This window comes from Miscanthus floridulus, chromosome 5 (assembly GCF_019320115.1).
Source record: "Miscanthus floridulus cultivar M001 chromosome 5, ASM1932011v1, whole genome shotgun sequence".
Taxonomy (NCBI): Eukaryota; Viridiplantae; Streptophyta; class Magnoliopsida; order Poales; family Poaceae; genus Miscanthus; species Miscanthus floridulus.
Window position 1 is genome coordinate 4832781 of NC_089584.1, and position 22206 is coordinate 4854986.

Below are 22206 nucleotides of genomic sequence, written 5' to 3' on the forward strand. Positions count from 1 at the left end.
CTTATATTTATGTATAGTACATATATAAGTCATGTTGACGAGGAGAGGATATGGCTATGCTTGTTGGTTTCTTTTTTCAGTTTCTCCATTCCGTTTCCAATTCGTTCATTTTCTGTTTCTTGATCAAAATCTTGACATGATGATGTATATGGGACGTGTTTTATCTACTCCCGCCGTGTGTAGCTACACCCATCAATGATATTGTAATTTTTTTTGAAACAATATTGTAATTTTTTTTATTAACCTCCAAGACTCCAATGCTAAAATGAAACTTCAGTTTCCGCGTTTCCATGCATGCAGTTAGTTTGGAAAGCTCGCATGCCGCATGTGCCATATGTCTCTCGTATCCCCCCACCCAATTTTTTTAGGGCTTGATGCGTGCAACAGCAGGAATATGCTGCAGTCAATGCTACACATAACAATAACATAACATACGCCCTCCTGTTTGTATATAGAGTCTAACTCTAGTTCTTTCTTAATTGGAAGTCTAACTAGGTAGCTTGGACGGCCACGCAAATAGTACGGGTACTAGTTTTTTCTTTTCCTTTGGCACTCAAAGAGTCACAGTGCAGAAATCATCATAGTTTCTATGGACATTAATTGTACTGTCACCTAAGCGTTTTGCTGATGTGACAAGATAGTTATTGAAGAGAGAGAGCAAAAAATCATAGAAACCGGATCTAAGTTAGAAACCATGTCTACACGAGAACCAAGACATGAATGTACGAGATTGGTAGATAATGGAGGGAGAATATATGTGATTGGATAAAAAATTGTTCTGTAGAAATTATTTATTGGGACCATGGTTTTTATATGCAGTGTCTATGAAAATTAATAGGTATAGAAACTGCATATAGTTTCTAGCATTGAGACTGCCCTTATTAGATAACATTTTGATTTTTCTATTAAAATAGTTTTTACAAAATAGTTATGTTTATTTGTTTGATTGCATTTGTCATCTACTTTTTCACCCAATTGCATTCATCGGCATGAACAACCATATATGATATATCTATCACCAACAAATCTTTTGGCTTGAACCAAATGTTGAGTTTTTTCATCTTTTTTTCCTACTCCTATCACCAACAAATCTTTTGGCTTTAATTTCTTTTTCTTTTCGATGAGGGCAGCTCCAACAATTGACTTTTAAGCTAGCTCTAAACATTTTTCTCATATTTTAATAGAAAAGGGAGAAAAGCCAGCTCTTAATCAAGAGCTAAGCTCTTGCACATATTTCAAGGTTACGTGAGAGTCTCATATGGGTTCATCCATGCTAAAAGCTATGTGCTAAAAGTTAGCACTATTGGAGAGGTTAGCTTAGAGCTAGTAACTAGCTCTAACCATTGCGGGTGCCCTGAGCTCCATTCCTTATTAAGGGCAAGTACATTGATGTTTGTCTCATAGGTAATCTCATTCAATACCATGTAATCATAAAACGATTGAATAACCAACACATAATGGGGTTGTCTTTTAAGTTGTCTTATAGTAATTCAATTATCCTCAATTTGTGCAATCAACAAATGAAAGTTTGTGAGTTGCATGTTTGCATGACAATATTAAATCATTTATGGTAAAAATCATTGTCGCATGGTCCTAAACTTTTGCTCATGAGGTGGTTGTTTCACGAAACAACCGCTTCTCAGCTAAAATATAGAAATGTACTTACCCTAAGACTACTATCATTTTTCAGTTTCTTTATCCTCTTCTAAATTTAATGTTTGGGCACTTTACACACTATACTAACTGTTCTTTTCCCTATAATATTGCCAGATTCAACACAATTCTACTCATATACTCCTTTCGGTCTATTTTATCTGGCACATGTTAGAATGACACGGTCTCCTAGATTACACATTGACCATTCATTTGCTTTATATTATATTATTTATGCTTATACAAACTTATAATCATTGGATAGTACAATTCTTTACAAATATAATCATATAAAGTTTGTATTATAATAGTTAAAAATTATTAGCCTAATTATTGGTCAAAGTTTTTAAAGTTTGAATCTTGATATACGTGTGCGCCAGATAAAATAGACCCGAGGTAGTATATGTTGAAGCCACTACAGTAGCCTCAACCCGCTAGTGAGTCTTGTCTGGGCACCAACACCGATCATGTCTTAAGCGTTTACATAGAAAATAACTATAGAAGTCATTGGTGATTTGCTAATCTAAGACCTGCTACTCATGCCACTCTAACTCTACCGCGCACTATTGTCAACCATGACATGGCAATATTTGTTCCGCTTGTGACTTGTTCCCCATGAAGAAAAATAGAAGAATAGCATTCATTGTGTTGCTAGCTTGCGAGCTTCTCATGCATGTGCACTGAAAAATCGATGGACCAAGTGCATGTTACTCCTATTTAATAATTTGAATAAAAGTAACATCCAATTGAGCACTTACGTACACTCAAGTATTGCATTTCTTTCAAAAACTGGCAATTAACATGAGAAAACAATGTATGCTTTGTACTATACCTCATTACATTTAAATGTCCAATTTACCCCCACCCCCGGCCCACCCCCATGCACAAACTTGTTGTTGAATTTAAAAAAACACTTTCAAACTTAAAGTCCACACAACTTACCCCCTCAACTTTCAAAACTGGATAAAACATCCCTTTGACCATTTCAAAGTAGTTTTTTGGGTGGTTGGCTGACATGGTGGTGGGGCCCACATGTCGGGTGGTCTCTCTCTTTCTTTTATATAGAAAAATCATAACCTTCTCATATTAAGCCAAACTTGATATCAAAATTGTAGATCTCAAGGTGATCTAAAATTTCATAGTGGACACTTTTTTATTTGAGATCTTTTAGAGGTTCAAATATTCATTCTAAGTTATCAGTTTTTGAAATTCAATGTTTAAATTTTTCAAATGACCTAGGATGTTGGCATGGTCTATACCAAAGTTGTAGCTCTCAATGTTGACATGGTAATTTTTATGCAACAGGGGGGGGTTAGAGCAACTCCAAGATTAGCCTCTTTATAACTTTCCATATTGATAGGAATAGAGATTTTGAGGAAAAAGCCCTCCAATAACTTTTCCAGTTAGATCTCCAAATTAAATATTAACATCCTCTATTTTGGATTTCTTGCTAGCCAAAGATATTAGAGAGCTGGAATGGCTCTCCAAACTCCAGAGTATGCACAAGATATAGAGAATATGTTGGAGGCTGAGAAGATATACTGATATAGAGAGCGATTTTTATTCAAATGCCTCTCTGAACGAGGATTGAGAGAGAGAGACTTTTAGAAAAAAATTATTGGAGATACTCTTACTTTATGTATTTTTTTTTAAAATGATAGAGGTAGGTATTTTTTTTGTAAAACAGAATAGATGTAATGGCTATTATTGAAGATGATGATTAGAGTTGACAAAATTAAAAATCAGATGTTTTTTTATTATTATGAGAATATCTAGGATTTATACTTTTCCTAATACATTTTGTGACAATTAACATGGACTTTTTTGGTGTCTCTAATTAGTAATAGTACGAATAAGATTTTATATTTATCATTTTTTATAGTGCACCTATAAAAATTAACATGGAAGCTCCAAACAGGCCTCTAGTTAGTATGTACTAGAAGAATACCTCGTGCGTTGCTATATTATTTTTTAAAAAACAAATGTGTTATATAGAATTACTCTATGGTACTCTGGTATGTATATATATAAGCTTACCTTGCATGCTATTTTATTGCAATTGGATCTAGTAAAAAGTGGTAAGCTAATGGAAGAAAAGCAAATAGAATATCGGATCACATTATAAAAGAATAGGATGATGGAACAAATAGCATATGCAACTTATATATTGATAGATTAAAGATTAAAAGTATTGCACATACTATAGATGATGCAGATATTCTTTATATTTAATAAGAGATCACATGGATAGCTTGTATGAAAGAATTGCAAGTTAGTGGTGGGACACTCAGTGGGGAATGATGTGGACACCTTGCATTAAGAGATAAAACATCTGGCAGGGATTAGATTATTTATTGGATTATATATATAGATATAAGTAATATATTAAGTTAATCACAACCGTTACCACTTACAATCAATTGCGCCGATATATATTTTTTCGCCACCACAGTCATCCCTAACATTATTTTATTAGATACAGTACAGTACAGATACAGTCATGCATCGCCGGTCGCCGCCGCGCCCGCCTGCATGCATCGCGAACTCCCTCAACCCAGGATGCCGGGGCTGCAGTAGGTGCCCTTGAGCCACCCATCCGCGATGGAACGGTAGGCGGCTTCCGTGAGATGGATGCCGTCCCATACTCCCATACCAGGTACTTCTCCGGGTCGCCGCACCGCGCATTGTTGTTGTAGTTGTAGGAGCCCTGCCCGCCGGCGCCGCAGCACACATTCAGCCCGTATTTCAGCCCTGCATGAGCACAGTGCAAAGTTAAAACACACAAGCAATGGATCATCGTCAGGTTCTCACTCCATGCACCAGCTAGCGAGCGCACAAGAACGGCAAGTTCCGTACCGAAGGTCTCCGGTGACCGGACCATGTCTGCGACCTGCGCGTAGAAGTCGGCGTACATGAACCGGACGCCGGCGTGCTTGCTCTGCAGGCCGGACACCGCCTGCCTCAGCAGCTCGTTGTGGTAGCTGGACAGGTTGTTGTAGCTCTTGAGGCAGCCTATCTCGTCGTAGTCGTCCTTGCTCGAGCTCGGGTACAGCGGGAAGCACTTATCGGCAGCACCCCCGGCACCACCACGTCCACCGCGCCCATCCCTATCAGCGTCTGTTCAAATCGGCCGGCCAGAGGCCGGATCACGTCAGACCTGTTGTGTTTTCGTTCCCTGTGCGCCGGCGTGCCGGCGTGGTGTCGTATCTTACTTACCTCCACGCCGCTTGCGATCCGGTCGACGATCTCGGGCACGTAGCTTCTGACCTCGGCCATGGCCTTGCCGCCGAAGAGCGGCGCGTTGTAGTCGTTGCCCCCGAACTCGCCGACGACGAACAGGGAATTGTTGAAGTAGCTCTGGCAATCTACACGGCACGTTCGCGGTTCATCATTATTCACTAATAATCACTGGATCTTAGTGATGAAACGATCGAGAGTGAGACGGTCGTCACCGGCACCGGTGCCGCAGATGGAGGGCATGAGCTGCTGGAAACCACTGGATCTGGGTACCAAGGGGCCGTTGTTCCAAATGTTGTTGCCGAGGCCGTGCTTCTTGAAGAATTCGAAGTCCATGGTGGTGGCGCCGATGATGGCCATGTTCGCGCCCTTCTTGACGTCGCCGGCGCCGATCGCCTTGGACGGCGGAAGAAGCGGCAAGCCAAAGTGATCAGCTGCGTATGCGCGACATGTCAGGATAGGACATGCATGGATAAAGCACACTGCACACAAACCTAGGAAGTCGAGGATGACGCGGCCGTCGGTGCACCGGCCGGTGGGGTGCCCGAAGTGGGTGTTGCCGAAGGGTGGCTGCCCAGTGGTGAGCCACGACGGGCAGCCGCCGGAGCCCGTGCAGAGGTTGCCGGTGTCGGCGATGGAGTCCCCGAAGCTGTAGATCGCGTTGTAGCTCTGCGAACACCAGTAGTGCCCGGTGACGGAGAGGAGGAAGACGATGAACGCCACCGCCCTCAGCATTGCTGATCAGATGCGTCACGCCTGGAATGCCTGCAACTCTGTGCTTGGTTGCAGCGTTCAGCGAACAGACGCTGCCATTTATAGCGTGAGACTGCGAGCCATCGTCACTGTGACCATAGGCTGAGGTGTCATCTTTGGATGGTTGTTCTGGACTTCAGGAGTCAACTCTAGCAGAGCACTTCTTTAATCTTTTTTTTAGAGTTCTTCTTTAATCTATTGATGGGAATTCTCTGTGCAATAACGATACAGTGAGTGGACCTGAAAAAGAACATAAATTAATAGTGGTGTACTCAAAACTAATACTACTCCACCTATCCAAAAAAAAAACTAATACTACTCCTGTTTCCTTCTTTTTTTTTTTGCGAATTCAGTTTCATTTTTCAAAACAGAAAATTTAAAGCTTTTCTGCGCGCACAGAAATTGGTCCTCTCTTTGTGCATGTATGTGTCGGTTTGTTTCTTATGTTAAGTGCATAGACGAATTGAAAATTTGAACAAACTGATTGGAAAACCAGATGGCATAGCAATGCATGTTGGATACTGAACATACATACAGTTATTAAATGTGTTGACCATATAGCTCCCGAAAACCAGATGGCATAACAATGCATCTTAGAGATGAGCAGATAACAGCATAGTTCCTGGAATAATGACAAGGACGGCCATTATCGCTCAAATATGGGAGATAAACGCATAATTAGCACACAGATACTATCTCCCTGATCGATCATATTTTCGTTGCATTGGTCCCTGGATACCCAAAGCATGGTAAAGGCATGATACTTCTAGAAAAAGGTCTCAACTGCAGTTGAGTGAGCCTACAATATGCAGTCTTGATTACTTGCACAGTGAATTATTTTAGCCTATACCTAGAAGTGCACCAGTTATGATATTGTGGCCTGAAACAGAGTAAACCATATACGTTGTAAGGATAGGAGAGCAAGGAAGTTAGTGTTTTAAGCATTAAGGGTCCATCAACGCATTATAGAAGGCATTAGTGGTAAGAGGTGAAGAGCACATAGCAATGGGAATGACACACAGCATAAGACCGGTGCGTGCTTTGATGGAGTGGATGGGATGTTAATGGGAATGGTGGCGCTTATTAATTTGATAATGGAAACGTAGCAGGTTAGTTTGCAATGAGATAGAACTGTAAGAACTGAAGTACCAGAGCAAACTCTGTTGTCCAAACTCTTCATAGAGAAAGATCTCTGACGAAACTGGTGCGATTTTTTTTAAGGGGAACTGGTGCGAAATTTGAATGACTATGCAATGAACTTTTTTTTTTTTTGAAACGAACCGGCAGGAGAGCTGCCCGCTATATTAAAAAGAAGAAACATCCAGACGGACACTGTACAACTCAGTCAACTCGACTTTGTACACAACTAGAAAAACAAAAAACACAATAATCACAATTTAAAACTAGGAGAGAAGTTGAAGGAAAGTAGAAATGTGCTTTGCTCCCGCCAAGATCCACAGTCTCGCCTCGTCTTTGATTCTCTGAAGAACCATAACATTGGTCGACTCTGTGTGCTCAAAAACTCTCGAATTCCTCTCCTTCCAAACTTCCCAGCAAACTAGTATAATGAGCGAACGTAGGCCTTTCCTCCTCGTACTCGGCGCATTTGACATTGCCGTCCACCAGTTCTCAAGTGTCTCGCTATGTGGCCATGCACTCGGGTGTAGGTTGGAGTTTTGTGTCCAGGTGGCAATTTCCTTCCAGAGGCGCTTCGTGAATCTGCAGTCCCTGAAAAGATGCAGGCCTGTCTCCGCATGAAGCCGGCATAGTGTGCAGGTTCCTTGGTTTGGCCACCTCCGAGCTTCCAATCTATCAGCGGTCCAAACTCGGTTTTGAATCGCAAGCCAGCTGAAGAATTTGCATTTAGGTGGTGCCCAAGGTTTCCAAATGAGTGCCTCAAAGTTGTTTTTGGTTGCACCAATAAACTGGGCATGGTAAGCAGAGGATGTTGTGTATTCACCATTTTCCTCAAATTTCCAGGAAAGGTTATCTGGCGTGCCCGTTCTTAGAATTATGCGCCTAGTTGCTTGCCATAGATGTGTGTATTCAGCTAAGTGCTGGGCAGAGATATTATGATGCTGAAGGTTGATGTCACGAATCCAATTATTATCAAGGAGTGCCTGCTGCAGAGTTCTATTTTTCCTTCTGGAGATGGCAAATAGGTGCGGCGCTACGTCGCATGGCCGCTGACCGTCTAGCCATGCACTCGACCAGAACAATGCTCTTTTTCCGTCTCCTATTGTTAAAGTTGTGGATGCCGCAAAAAGGAGCTGATCGGTTGTGTTACATGGGGTTTCCTCCCCAAGACTACCATCAGAACTTGCCGGACCATTGTCGCCATAGCCATCTCAACCTTAATGCCCTTGCAAACTTCCCTAGATGGAGGATGCCCAAGCCTCCAGAATATTTTGGTCTAGCTGACCTCGGCCAATTGACCTTACATTTTCCTCCTGTTAGCGTCTCGGCGCCTGTCCATAGGAACCTCTTCCTCTGCCGATCGATGTCCTTGATTGTCGCTTTTGGTGCACGGAGGGATGTGAGGAAGTAGACTGCTTGCGAAGTAAGGACCGCTTTAACCAGAGTCGAGCGACCTGCTGGGTTAATTTGGCGCCCATTCCAAGCAGTGAGCTTGCTGACCGTTTTGTCTACCAGAGGCTGGAAGTCCACACGCCTTAGGCGCTGATGCGTTAACGGTAGGCCTAGGTATTTGGTTGGGAAGCATGAAATTTCCGTTGGAGAGCCAGCAAGGATTTCATTTAGATTTAATCCTTCACACCGTACAGGGATGATTGTGGATTTCTGAAAGTTGGTTTTCAGCCCTGAAGCCTCGCCAAACAAGGTTAGGAGCTGAGCCATAGCTAAGATGTCTTCCCTTGTTGGCTTGACAAAAATGGCCGTGTCGTCAGCATACATTGAAGCTCTAATTTTAGTTGTTCTTCCCCTCAGCCTGGACAAATGTCCTTTCTCGGTTGCTAGATCAAGCAGTTTTTGCAGTGGATCCATTGCTATGACAAACAATAGAGGTGACAGCGGATCGCCTTGACGAAGCCCTCTGCCATGTTTGATAGGCGCGTTCGGGATTCCATTCAATAGAAACCTCGTCGAAGAGGTGAAGAGAAGTGCAGCGATCCAGTCTTGCCATCGACTAGGAAATCCAAGCTTATTCAACAGAGTGAGGAGATATTCCCATCTGACTGAATCAAACGCTTTGGCGATGTCGAGCTTGAGCAATATTGTTGGGAGCTTAGAATTGTGGTAGCGTCTTATTGCATTGCGGACGGCCATGTAGTTGTCATGGATGCTTCGTCTTTTGATGAAAGCACTTTGCGTTGGGGAGACAATGGAACTCATATGGGGCGCTAGCCGTAAAGCAAGTACCTTGGCGATTATTTTGGCAAAGGAATGAATCAAGCTGATAGGTCGGAAGTCTGTAATAGCTTCAGCACCATCCTTTTTGGGAATCAAAACCACGTTGGCTGAGTTGAGGAGTGCAAGACTGTTTGTCCGTAGTGAATGGAAGGCATTCGCCGCATTGACGATATCAACCTTGACGATGTCCCAGCATGATCTGAAGAAGGCGCCAGTGTATCCATCTGGCCCCGGTGCTTTGTCAAACGGCATTTGGTGGATAGCATGTTTTATCTCCTCTTCAGTGAATGTTGCGTCTAGTCCACTAAGATCATGGGATGGCAGGTTCAGCTCATCCCAGTTGATGTCGTGCTGCCGTGCTGGAGGGTGTCCCATGAATTTTGAGAAATGGTCCTGTATTACAGAAGCTTTGTCATCATGGTTTATTGCCCAGCCATGGCCGTGTCGCAATCTTTGGATGTGGTTTTTCCTTCTCCTCGCATTTACTTTATGGTGAAAATATTTTGTGTTAGCATCGCCCAGCTTGATTGACGACAGTCTCGATGCTTGTTTACATCTAGCTCTTTCGATCACTGCTAGCCCCAAAATTCTTTTCTTGAGCTTAGCCCGTAGAAGCAGCTCAGCAGCCGTGAGACTTCTATTTTCTTGGGCGATATCGAGCCTTAGGATGATCTCTTGTGCCATGAAGAAAAGTTTTTTGGCGTCAGAGTTGATTTCCTTGCTCCATGCTTTCAGTTTTTGCGAAGTAGAATGCAGTTTGTGGCACAGGACATGAAACGGCTCATGGTGGTCCGTTGTAGTATCCCATGCAGTCCTGACTACATCTTTAAATCCTGGGAGTTTGACCCAATAATTTTCAAACTTGAACGAACTTGGCCTTCTAGGTCCCGATTGGTTGGATAGCAGCAGAGGGCAATGGTCGGGAGAGCGATGTTGAGAATGCATTCAGGATGTGGTTGCTGAAGGTAGCGTCCCATTCTGCGTTACAGAAAAAGCGGTCGAGTCTTGACATTGTGGGTCGTTGCCTCTCATTGCTCCAAGTGAATTTCCTGTTCTGAAGGCTAATTTCAGACAGATCACACTCATCTAGCGCCTCACGGAAGTGGCGCATTAGGCGTGGGCTTAGGTTCATGTTGTTTTTGTCAGCAGCTCTATAGATGAGGTTGAAATCGCCCGTGATGAGCCACCGCATGCTTGGCGCTGGCTTTAGCGCTTTTAATTCATCAAGAAAGCGTAGCTTGTCTGCACTGCAATGCGATGGACCGTACACCACTGTAAGCAGGAAGCTGGCGTCCGAGTTTTTTAGCTGAACTTTCGCCGAGACGTGGAATTCTCCGATGGTGATGTCAGTGCAGCTTACACGACATTCGTTCCATAGTATGATGATGCCCCCACGCGTTTGAGAAGGCCCTGATGCCGGCTTGCAAGCAAACTGACTCAGGCGATGGCCACCAAGGTACGAAGCATCATATTGACAGATTTGGGATAGCTTGGTTTCTTGTAGGCATGCAATGTTGCATGACGTCGCTGCTATTAATTGGTGGACGGTGTCTCTTCGAGCTTGCTGATTTAGGCCTCTAACATTCCAGGACAAGAGATCAATGCTGTGCGCACTCACTGGAGAGGTGGTGAAATCCTCAAATTGGTGCATGATGGCCGCCTGCAGGAACATTCGTAGGATTGGAGAAAGATCGCCGAAGACTGATCTACATCTCCAGGCATTCAGGAGCAATAAAACAACTCTGGATGCATCACCCGTGGTTGAGAAGCAAAGTTGAAGCATACTAAAAATAGTCTTCGGCGTACACAAATCATGGTGGCCCGACAAGTCTGCAATCAGGCCTACAGCGTGAATGATGACGGTGGAATGTGTGAAGTACTGGTACAAATTCTGATACAATGTAGCTTGATACATATTAAGCGTTAGGACGCAAGTTGTGCAGTCTGCAATGACCGTCAGGCTGCTGCAGTCAGGATGGCTGCGTCGCGGAGTTCTTCGACTCCCTCGCCCACCATGCGAAGCAGCGCATCATCAACTTCATTTGGCTCTTCGGTGCCCAGGTTGAACATCTCCGTCAGCGCGGCAATGATGTCCGTCGGCAGCGGGCCATTGAACATGGCGATGTAGTCCTGCAAAGCGGTTTCCACAGGTTCAAGATCATCATGTAGGAGACCAAGTTTTCGGCAAAGGTTTCTCTGAGCACGCTGCATCTGGGACATGGGGCGAGCATTGGCCAGGCGAGCACTTCGCCGTACCGCAGACATGTCGAAGGCACGCTGGCGTCTGCGGCGCCTAGCCCCGCTAGAGGCCGGTGTTGGCGTAGTAGCAGCTGCGTGCTGTGGTTGTTGGAGCAGTGGCGCCATCGGCTTGCTGAAGAGTGTCGCTACACCATCGTCACCCTGAATTGTGGGGCTCTCCACTGCAGTGAGCTCGATGCGGGCCAATGCTTTCTCGACCGCAGCAATGGAGTTGTGTTCCACTGCTTCCACTGCTGCATTCGGTGGGAGCGTGTTGAGGATGCGGTCGAAGATGTCACGCACTGGTACCGTGCGTGAAGAGCTCGGCCTGTCAGGAGCTGGCTGGGGGGGCGCTTGGACCGGGCTTCATTCCCGGCCTCGTGCAGGTCCAGCCTAGCAGCTTCTGGGGGGCCTTGAAGCAGGCACCCAAGCCCCTCAGCTAGCGCCGAAGCTTTGTCGATGTAGTCTTGCATGAGAGACTTCAGCAAGGAGGCCATCTCTCCGGTGTGCTGGACGCCCGCCCGCTCCACGATGCGCTGCATAGCACCTTGGAGGGCCATGGCGTGGGCTTTGAAGAGGCGCTGCAGCTCAGCCTCTTCAGTCACCTGCAAGACACTTACTTGAGGAAGCTTAGCCGGCAGCAGGAGCTCAGTTGGTTGCACCACAGCATGCTCGAGGGCGTCGGGAGCCCTTTGTCGACCTCCATGCCTGCTGCCATGTGCCCAGAGGCGACGTGGAGGGGAGCGGTCGCGTTCACGGTAGCCACCAGCACCGCTGTGATCACCCCGGCCATACCTGCCAGGGTCATCTCGGCCACCCCGGCCATAAGTGTCGTAGTTCGTCGTCGTCGTGGCGCTTGCCACGGCCCTTGTAGAAGTCAGGGTGGTCGTTGTTGTAGCGCCCCTTTGTCCCCTTAGAGGACCTGCTATCAGGCCACCTGGTGCGCGGCTCCTCCTTGTCGGTGCGCCTAGGTGGTGGTGGGTGGTGTGGGAACTCCTCAAAAGCACGAGCAGGAACCTGCGCTCCGTCAACAACACCCAGGTGCCATTTAGGGAGACGTCTTTTACCTGGGGAGATGTTGCCTTTGTCGTCGATGGTGGAGGCGGTGTAGTCGTGGATTTCTTCCAGGTGGATGATGACAGCATGCCTGGTGCCTTGTTGCCAGTGCTCCGGCGGCGTCTCAGTCACCAGGATTGACTGAAGCTTGGCATCTTTGGCGTGGTTGGTGAAGGTGAGCCAAATTTTCTTGGGGATTAGGCTCGGGTTCGCTGTCCAGGCCCAGAGATCAATGGTTTTTGTCTCAGCTGGGTGGAGCAGGTCGGTGTCGATGGACTCCAGTGCACAGCGTCTCCCAATGATGCGCTCAACGATGCCATCATCCCAGGCATGTCTGGGCACACCATCGAGGCAGAGCTTGACACGGAAGAGGAGTGACACACCTAGGCAGTTGGCGAGGCTGCGCCACTTGACGAAGTGAATGTCGATGCCAGTGGCGCTTGGCGAAGCCCTGCTGCAGGGCCCTGCTGCAATGATGACGATGATGGAACTTGATGAGGAACTGCCTGAGGGTGATGCCTGGTGACGACCACCTCGCCTTGCCGGAGGCGGAACTCGTCACGGATGGCCGCCTCCACCTCCCTGGGACCGGTGTTGGGTGGCCCGGACATGGCCCAGGAGACAGCAGCAGTTTCCTCCCACTCTCGCCGGCTTGCCTCAGTGGCAAATGAGGTTGGGATGAGGCATTCGTCCTCATCAGGCCTCGTCTCTGGGTCTCCGAGTCTCGCCATAGCAGCTTGTCCCACGCGCGGCGGCGATGGCGGCGGGGGTAGGTCCTCCTTGCAGGCGCGCCGCGCAGCTGTGCTCGAGCGTTGGGTGCCAAATCGCCTGCAATCTCTCTCTCTATGGCCAAGCCCAAGACAGCGGAAGCAGCGGATGGGGTCTCGGCAGGATGCGGCACGGTGGTCAGAGGAGAGGCACTTGAAGCACTTTCCTTCGGTTTTGAGGCGAAAAGCGCGGAGCGCAGGCGATGTAATTGCAGCCTCAGCGCGCAGCTGGCCACGAAGAGGATGCGATGCACGATTTGACGGCCTGTGGCGTTGCAGGGCTTCAGTAGTTGACCCTTGTTGCAGCTTGCGCCACCAGTGCTTCACCCTGGCCTCGAACCACTCAGCTTCAGCCGAATTGAAGGCGCGCGTTGTAGGGGAAGTAGGCTGCCGGTGCAGCGCCGCGCGGCGAGGTGACGGGTCGTCATGGCGGCCTCGGGGAGCGCCGTCCGTGCGGAGCCGACGAGACGGCTCGTCAGCGAAGGCACGGCCGTAGTAAGTGCATCCCCTCGGCGTAGTAATGGCGGACTGGAGGGTGCGAGCCGTTGGTTGACGGTGTAGGTGCGCCTTCATAACTGTAGAGTTGTGCCGCTTGGCGATGTCCGCGTAGGAGGGCTGCAGGATGCCAGAATCCGGCGTGGCTGGGATCAGCAGGTCGTCGTCCAGCGCCGGCTGGCATGTGTGGATCGGTGGCGGCGGCGATGGGGTCTCAACTGGAGGTGCGCTTCGATCTCCCGAAGCGGGCCTGCTCTCAGATTCGTCGCTGTACGGAGGCACGCCGGAGCTGTTGGGGGTGACCGGGATGGGGTGGATCTGCGGGATGGGCTCGCCGCGGCGGAGGATCTGGGGCTGCATCGGGGCGGCGGGGGCGGGTTCCGGCAGCGTCGCGCCGCTGCAAGATGTGTGGTGTAGTGTTGCTTGACCCATGAACTTTGTATCAACCTACACACTACAATCTTATAACACTAGACCTTCAGATCGACCTATTGGCCGTGTCCTGCTAAAAAGTATTCTGTACTAGTACTGCAAGATCAGTCTTGTTGGCTTCTAAGCTGTAACCACGTCAACGGAAACAAGGTCAACACAATTGTAGGCCTGAATCTGAATTGCTAAACCGAAACGTGGTTACTATGACAGGTAAATCTGACATAACATTTCCATGTAGCATGCGACGATGGAGCTGAGCCAGTGATCGATCCTGATGCGCTATCAAACTGTAGGACATCAGAGGAAGTATATGAACTAAACGGCTAAAACTCTGTCATAGCTCGCCAAGCACCAAATTTTTGCCTCTCCTTGCCACAACATTCTCTGCAGTGGAGCTTTGATGCCAGAAAATTCTTAACTTGTGCTCTTTCAAAATCTCTCAAATTACGTATAACATCATGGACCTAAACACATGCATGGGTCGTTGTACGAGCCCTTTTACCACAACTTCTGAGAAGGAAGGAAAAAGTCTATTTTACCTGCTTGGAATGTCGTCGTAGTTTGAATTTCCTCTTAAAACTTCTAAATCAAACATCACACATACCGAACTCTCAAAACCCTTAAAATTACCCCATTGCCCTGATTTGGAGTGGTTTTAAGGCGGTCTTGTCTTTTTTTAAGTTAAAAAATCTGGTTAATATTTTTACAAGGTTATTAAACTACATAAAATGTCTCAAGCTTCTAAAAATTCTAGGAAAAATCCTAGAGATAGATTGGGATACAACGAACCCAAATAGAATATTTAGAGCTCAAGAAAATATCTCTAGAAGTTGAACTGCAAGGCATTTATGTGTTTTTTAAGTTATAGATATTTCTAGATACTTTTCTATTCTCCAAGAGCTAAATCTATTTTTGAAGCTTCTATATATATTTTTCATGAACTTTAAATATTTTATTATTATCCTTCACATCCAATATCTCTGTGATTTTTCTTGAAATTTTTAACAAGTTTAGAGATATTATTTTGTGGTTCTTAAAATATTATTAAGTATTTACTGTATTTTTTAAATAAATAAAAAAAAGACAAAACTACCTTTAGAACCACTTCAAACCAAGGCATAGAGGTAATTTAAATGTTTTTTAGAACTCCGAGGATGTAGTATATGGTTTTAGGCCCTTTTTTTTACTTATATGCCCTGTTCGGCTGATGGTTTCTGCGGCTGAAAAGCCAACTGGTGTTGTTTTGTTATGAAAGAAAAACACTGAACCATGGCTGATAAGCAGTTCAAGCGAAATGTTTGGTGGAATTCGCTTATAATTGTTGTACCATGGGGATTTTTGGATCCTTGTTCAAAGTTCTAAAGCGACGGTTAGAAGAATCAGAAATAATCGAAATGTTTGGTGGAATTCTCGTTTTTTTCATCGAGAATCCGATCATAAGCAGAAACAAACAGGTCCCCGCCGCCGCCGCCGCCGCGGAAGCGGAAGCGGAAGGCAACCGGCTGACCGCCTGGAACCGCTCCGCTCGTGTTACCTCGCAATTTCAGACGGATTTTCTTGCGGATTCCCTGGGCTGGGAAACAACGCACGCAAAAATTTGCGCAAGGCAGCGCATGAAGGCAGCCGTAACCAAGTCAGTGTGTGTGCCGATCGTCATAGTCAGGGCATTGGTACTCCATGCATTCAATTCAAGAACAAGAACAAAGAACTTGTGCTACTGGTACTTTATCACAAGGTCACAGTTACCAAATCTGTGGAAAAAAACAATCGCAGATCCCAAAGTACTAGGATGAACCAACCGACGACGAAACGAAACGAATGTACAGCAATCTCTCCGGCTAAAGCAAGAACGTATGATCCGTCACTCAGCAGGGACTGGGATGAACTGAATCGGCACTCAGCAGGGTATCTTGGAGGTGAACCAGGTCATGACATGGAGCGGCGCCTTGACGAGCTCCACGGCCACCTCCAGCAGCACCGTCACGCAGAGGCAGCAGGGGCAGATGCACGAGATGGACAGCCTGCATGATGCGCGGCAGAGCATCAGCGACGAAGTTAGTCAATTTATTTTAATGGCAGCGCCGATCGATCCAAGAAGAAGAAGGAACCCAGGCTGCGAGGCCAGGGCACGCACGCACCCGATGATCCAGATGATGGCGCCGACGAAGGAGACGAGGACGGCGAGCAGCGCGAAGGGCAGACCCAGGAGCCACCCGAGCGGCCGGCAGTCCCCGTCGCAGCAGCACATCGCCTCCCTTCCTAGGAAGTTCCTCCGGCCGGCTGCGGCGTGGATGTCAGATGAACCAACCCGGTGCCGGTCCGCCGCGTTGCTGCTTGCTGGTGTTGGGCTGGTTGCGACTCGCGAGCACCAAGGCGACAAGAGGTCCCCTGTTCCGGTATATATGAAGGCGTGCAGTTTCGCGGTCAGTTTCCTTCCGGTTCCGGTGCGGAGAGAGAAGCCCAACACGCTTTCTCGTCTGACTTTCCAAGCGTACTAGACGCGGCCGTGTGGCAGTCAGGCAGCCGCCGGGCGCCGGCGGCAGCAGCAGGACGGTTTCCGTCGGGATGGCTGGCGGCGACGATGGAACGAGAGGAAGGAAATGTTGGCCAGCTCCCCCAACGCAGTCGGTCACGTCGCGGGAGTTCGTGGCCGGACTTTGACTGGTGGCACACATGAATTGATGCCGGCGCCAGGGGGCGCGCGGATTGGCCGCGGGGGGTTTCGCCGTTTCGCTGGCCAGCCGCCACCGGCTGCCTCTCCTGACCTGCCACGTTCTCGTTGAATTCTAACTAACCCAGGTCCACCAGGTGCTGCAACTGCCAGATCATCCAACCAACCTCAATGATTTCACAATCAACAAGCGCAGAAAAGTATATAATACTCAACTATATAAATCCCCCGTGGCGCATACGTGCAACCAAGAATGGTTTTATTATGATGCTGAATCCCATCATGGGGTAACCATCATGCCCAGTAAGTAATGCTCATTCAGCAGAGACGTTTACACAGCTGAGACATCATGTCATCTCACTGAGCTGGCAGACAGAGGCAGGCCGCCGGCAGCATCAGATGAACAATCAGTCCTTTAACCGGTCTGGCAATCTGGCTGATACATCAGTGGTGATCTTCCAAGTTCCAAATGCTCCAACATTCTTGCAAAGCCTCGTCCACACTTGACAGGCGCAGTGATACTACTGGCCAAGGAGTCACGGGGAAGCAACCTGCAAGTAGCGACACCACGCCCAACAACATAGGGAAACAGTCACACAAGCACGGTTAGAGCATCTCCAGCTAAAACACACATCCTACTTCTCTGTTTAGGTAGCTATACTAATTTTCATACTACTCATTTTATGGTTTACTCCAGCAACACTATCTAAAATAGACCCCAAATCCATCCTTGCAGAGGATGACACGTGGGACTGACCTATCATCGTCTCTCATCTTCTTCTTCCCATTGACGCCCAGAGCAAAGACCAGGCGGCGCCGGGGTAGGATCGCCGAAGTAGGTCGTGCCAGGGCGGGCTTGCCAGAGTCGCGCCGGGGCAGGGCTGGAGCCACCGTTGTCGGGGTAGGACTGCTACGCCGAGGAGCCATCGTCGTCGGGGAAGGGCTGTCGCGCCATGAATCCGTGCTGGGAGCGCCGCCGGGGAGGCCGGCCCACGCCCGCGCCGGGGAGGGTGCCGCCATCGGGGCAGGTAGCGCTGGGGAGGGCTGATCCGCCAGGGCAAGGCCGCCATGGAGCCCACGCCGGGGAGGGCGAAGCCGCGTCGAGCTCGGTCGTCGCGGGGAAGAAGAGCGTCGATGCAGTCATGAGAGAGAAAAAGTAGGGGGAGAGGAGTAGGGGGGGGGGGCAACAAAAGTAGGGAGTTTCGGACAGAAAGTAGGGGGCCTACTAAAACAGGGGGTGTAGCGGGGGGGGGGGGGGGCGGTGTTGGAGCTGGTTTTTTTACACCCACTAATCAAATCTAGAGTAGGGGGTCATTGCTGGAGATGCTCTAACATAACATAGAGGTGAAACTGGAGATACTAGATGTTCAACAGCATGTCTTTGGTTGCTAGCCTCCACTGAAGCCTTGTGGCTATGCTGTATACATGCTGTGACCACAAGCAGTCAAGCTAACGCTATTTACAGAAGTGGATAAAAAACTGCAAGCTGGATTGGCATGATTGCAGCCATCCTGACAGAGGCAAGTTCACTGCAAACTACACCAGCAGATGGTACTAGTATACAAAGACAAGAAACCACCGGATGCGTGCCGCGTGCCTAGTCGTGCTATTTTAGCTTCCTATTCCTACAGATGGTACTCCAGAGTCCAGCTGTACAAGAATGAAACGGCCAGGACTGTCTCAACTCTCAAGACTTGACTGAAAGCCCTTCTAACAAGAAAAGTAATGCTATAAGAAGGGAGAGTCCTACTTATCATTCTAGTTTGAGAAGGATACTACTGAACAAACAAAATTCAAGGACCCCTTATGATTTATGGAACAACAACTATGGAGGCTGGAAAAACAAACTGGATCGGGCCAATAGTTGTTCAGATCATATATTGCAGGGCTGGAGACAACATTTGGTACTCACTAAGCCTGCAACAGAATGAAGAATTCATCTCTGTCCAACAAATCCACTGTTAATATATTGTTTTCCAAGTAATCCAGCATCCTACCCAATTCAGGGCTGGCGGCCTACAATATCTGGTTTCCCACTTGATGGCAGAAAAATTTCCACTCATGAGTTGTGATTACTCCAGCCAGAAAAAAAAATCTGAAATAGTCAAAATTAAAGACTTTATTCAATGCTACTCAACAAGAAATATGATACCATACTAAGGGCCTCTTTGGCACGGCTTATGCCGGCTTCGACTTCATCTATTTTGCGCAAATCGAGGCACTGTAGCGTAAAGCCGTTTTGTAAGCCGGGGTTAAAATGAACTAAAAGCCAGTTTTTCTGGCTTCACCGGCTTTGGCTTCACCGATGAAGCCGCTTTGGATGAGCCGTGCCAAAAGGGGCTTAAGTTAGCTTATGGTGACGCCCTCCTACTGTCGTCCAAATATGGGGCTATCGGCAGGGTGCATTTTAGAGAGAATTTTAACAAGGCCATTAGCAAGGTTATATACTGGAATATCTTCTTAGCTTAGGGGGTTTGAATGACACTGACAGTGACAGGAAATTATTATGAATCATGTGGCCACAGTTGAGGTACAAAAAGGGGTTTTCCTTCAAGATTTCCCCCCTCGATTTGTCTCTACAGATAATCCAATTGTTCACAAGAATTATCTAAGAAAGAAACAAGTGAATTGAATCCAGTAGTGGGAACTATCACTATTAGTCTACCATATGCACAAAGCTTCTTAACTATTTGAGGCAACAGATAAGAGTAGATAGTCATGTTCATCTATCTCAAAGTGAAAAGATAACACGTGTCACTCAAAAAGGAAGCATTCTCACCTAAAACATGGAACCTACACCCACTAGTGTACAAGTAAGAGAGCCGCAGGCCCCGCAGGGCGCCGGCCGTGTACTCATCGGTGAAAATTTCATGTCCCGTTTATCTGTGGATGTAGGGTGGGCAAACTCCTGTACGGACCCTGTCAAAAAAAACGCAGGAGCGCAGCGGACACGCAGACGCAGGAAAGAAAATGTCAGCCCTGTTCACCGTGCTTCCTCGTCTCTCTCCACTCTGCTCACGGCTCCTCCCTCTCTCTAGTGTGCCTCGACCGCTCCTCCCCCTCTCTCAGCAGTGCCGGTGCAGGCGGGCGTCCCGGTGCGGTGGCGCAGCGGCCTCGGACGCCCCCCTGTATGGCGGCGTCAGCATGGGTGGAACCCGGCACGGAGGCCCGAGCGGCCCCCGATGCGGCGGCACAATGGCGTGGACGGGCCTTGCTCAAGGGGACCGGCGCGGCAGCCCTGGCACAGACGGCGGCGGATCTAGCATCGACGACGAGGTAGACGGCCATCTCTCTCTCGCCGCCGTTTTTTAGCTTTGGTGAAGCGCATATCTCCCAGCACAAAACAATGGTGGTTGCAGAGGAGGAAGAGCAGGGACATGTGCGGCGGCGAGGTTTGGCGGCAGACGGCCAAGGGTGCGGGCCCCGAAGAGGGCGTCTCACGACGGTGGGCCCGCCCAAGAGCACGACGGGACCATAGGCGGCACCCTGGCCCAGGGCGCGGTGGCGACGAGATCCAGCGTCTAGAGCCACGACTATGACATGAATAGTGTTGGGGGAGCACCAAAGACGGAGGAGGCCGTATATTTTCTTTCCTAGGTGTGTGCTCCACTTCCATTGCTTTTCCTTAATTCCTTCCATCCACATTTAGTTTGTCAGGATTTCTTCTCGATGCATCCGTCCTAATGGCCTCCCTCTGCTCCCGGTGCTTTGACTATGCTTCCTAGGTCCTGGTCCGACGAAGGGGAAACTGCAGGGGATCAGTTGCGGCGCTGCGTTTCGACGGAGCGGCAGCGGCCTAGGAGCCAGCCGCGGGGAGCGATGGTGGCGGCGAATGGGAGCGGGATGCCGCCTGATGGTCGTGGTCCGCGAGCGGCGCGCCCTCCTCCCCTGCTCGGACAGGGAGGAGGAGAGGAGGTAGAGCGCGAATCACATGAGGGGGCGGCGCTGTGAATGCGGTGGAGGAGCGTGAATCACATGAGGGGGCTTCGTCTGATTTGTGTATGTGCCCTATCGATTTTATTCAGGCTATTTTCTTCTTGCATTTAATGGATTTGTGGTCTCCTCAGTTCTCATTCCTCTGGACTACTCTTATCTCTTTTGTTGACTGCAGATGGCGGCTGTTTCTATTTCTTTCTTCCTCCACTCGGCATATTTCTCCTTCCCTACACTTACAGCATAATCTCGCTCTACTCAATATCGGATCAAAGATTCCAGGTGTGGGGTTCTGTGCATAGCAGCGAAGCAGATAGGCGCTGGCCACAGTAGCTGATTAGCCAGAAGCATGGATGAAGCTGGAAAACAGAAAAGGAAGAAGGTGGGCAACGGACTAGATGAACGCTGCTACTTGCATAGCAGAGATGAAGCATGGTATTTTAATTTCCCTTCTTTTCTTTTATCCCTTTGCTTGATTATTTTGATATCTGTTTTGATCCATTTTTATTTGCTTTGGACAGATTTACTGGTCCATGATCTTATCTCGATTTGACTTATACTCTACTGTACCATATGTGTTTGTTGTCTAGACAAAGGTTAGAAAGCTCCCAATTGACATTAGCATCTCATATTTTCAATTTCCCTGTTGCAAATTGTTACCATCTTGCTTTGCTCCATAAGGGAAAAGGTCATTTTTTTTATTTAGGCAAACATTTCACGATTTATGGAGTTATAGAACTTGCTATTTTATTGATGGAGTTGTCTTGATACAAAATACCATATCCTATACCACATAAAATTAATTGGACACAGGGAGGCCAGAAGGTAGCACATGGTGCCTATGAGTTGTTTAGATTTAGACCCTTTAATAGTTTAGTGTTATCATACCAAAGCCTAATGACTTCTCCATCTATGTGTGTGCAGATCTCCTCTGGTTGACAACAATCTGAGCTACCGAGGAAAGTGACCTTGTTCTATACTTCAGATGACTGCCTATGATACATGTGTGTGATTCTGTGCATAGCTACCGAGGAAAGCTATTTATACTTGAAATGAAATATAAATCTACAAGCAAATATATGTCTTAATCTTGGTTTATTTATGCCATAGCCCATTTTAGTAATATTTCCATGACTGGGTTCCATCCCCTCTACATAGATGGAGTCAATGTGTTAGTGTAGTAAAAAAGATCTCTGCATTTTAACCACCTACCTCTTTTTAGTTGTTTTCTACTTAGGCTACCGGCTTGCATTACTGGATTGCAACTTGATTTTTGTTGCTCACTCCTCAGGAATTGCCTTGCTGGATTGCCAATTTATATAGTTCCTTATTAGCATTTCCAAATAATATATAAAGCATAAGTGGATGACGCAATGAAGCAATACAAAAAAAAGGCCATGAAACTTGCAACTAGCTTGATTGGTCTTTGGAATCTTGGTGAACATACCTGAGTTCTCCAATTGGTCTTTGCCTTTTGCCTTTTGTGTGTTTCTCACATTTTTTCTTCCATTGTTCCTGATGCTTCTTTTCTGTGTGCTTTATGCTGCAGGGTGGCCAACGAAAGGGAGTTGTTGTTTCTAGGAAATTGAAAATCAGCTAGAT

The 22206-nt window shown here is 47.6% G+C and overlaps 1 protein-coding gene, 1 long non-coding RNA gene and 2 pseudogenes across 2 annotated transcripts; 1 reads left to right on the forward strand and 3 right to left on the reverse strand.

Annotated features, from left to right (window-relative positions):
• Positions 1-4202: 4202 nt before the first annotated feature.
• On the reverse strand, positions 4203-5625 carry LOC136454162 (GDSL esterase/lipase At1g28600-like; annotated as a pseudogene).
• A 5343-nt stretch (positions 5626-10968) lies between these two features.
• On the reverse strand, positions 10969-14000 carry LOC136454163 (uncharacterized; annotated as a pseudogene).
• Positions 14001-15658: 1658 nt separating this feature from the next.
• LOC136451384 (signaling peptide TAXIMIN 1-like) lies at positions 15659-16566 on the reverse strand. Its single transcript, XM_066452091.1, has 2 exons — positions 16139-16566; positions 15659-16021 (listed from the first exon to the last, which is right to left on the reverse strand). The coding sequence occupies exons 1-2, from the start codon at positions 16246-16248 to the stop codon at positions 15898-15900; spliced, it is 234 nt and encodes a 77-aa protein (XP_066308188.1). The 5' UTR covers positions 16249-16566; the 3' UTR covers positions 15659-15897.
• A 3728-nt stretch (positions 16567-20294) lies between these two features.
• Positions 20295-22206, forward strand: LOC136451385 (uncharacterized). The gene is made up of 3 exons (XR_010758588.1): positions 20295-20670; positions 20783-21039; positions 21529-22206. It is a non-coding gene; the product is annotated as an uncharacterized lncRNA (long non-coding RNA).

Coding starts and splice junctions, on each gene's coding strand:
- LOC136451384 (XM_066452091.1), bottom strand. CDS start 16,248: ATGTGCTGCTGCGACGGGGACTGCCGGCCGCTCGGGTGGCTCCTGGGT. Junction 16,022..16,138: donor GCCATCATCTGGATCATCGG/GTGCGTGCGTGC, acceptor CGCATCATGCAG/GCTGTCCATCTCGTGCATCT.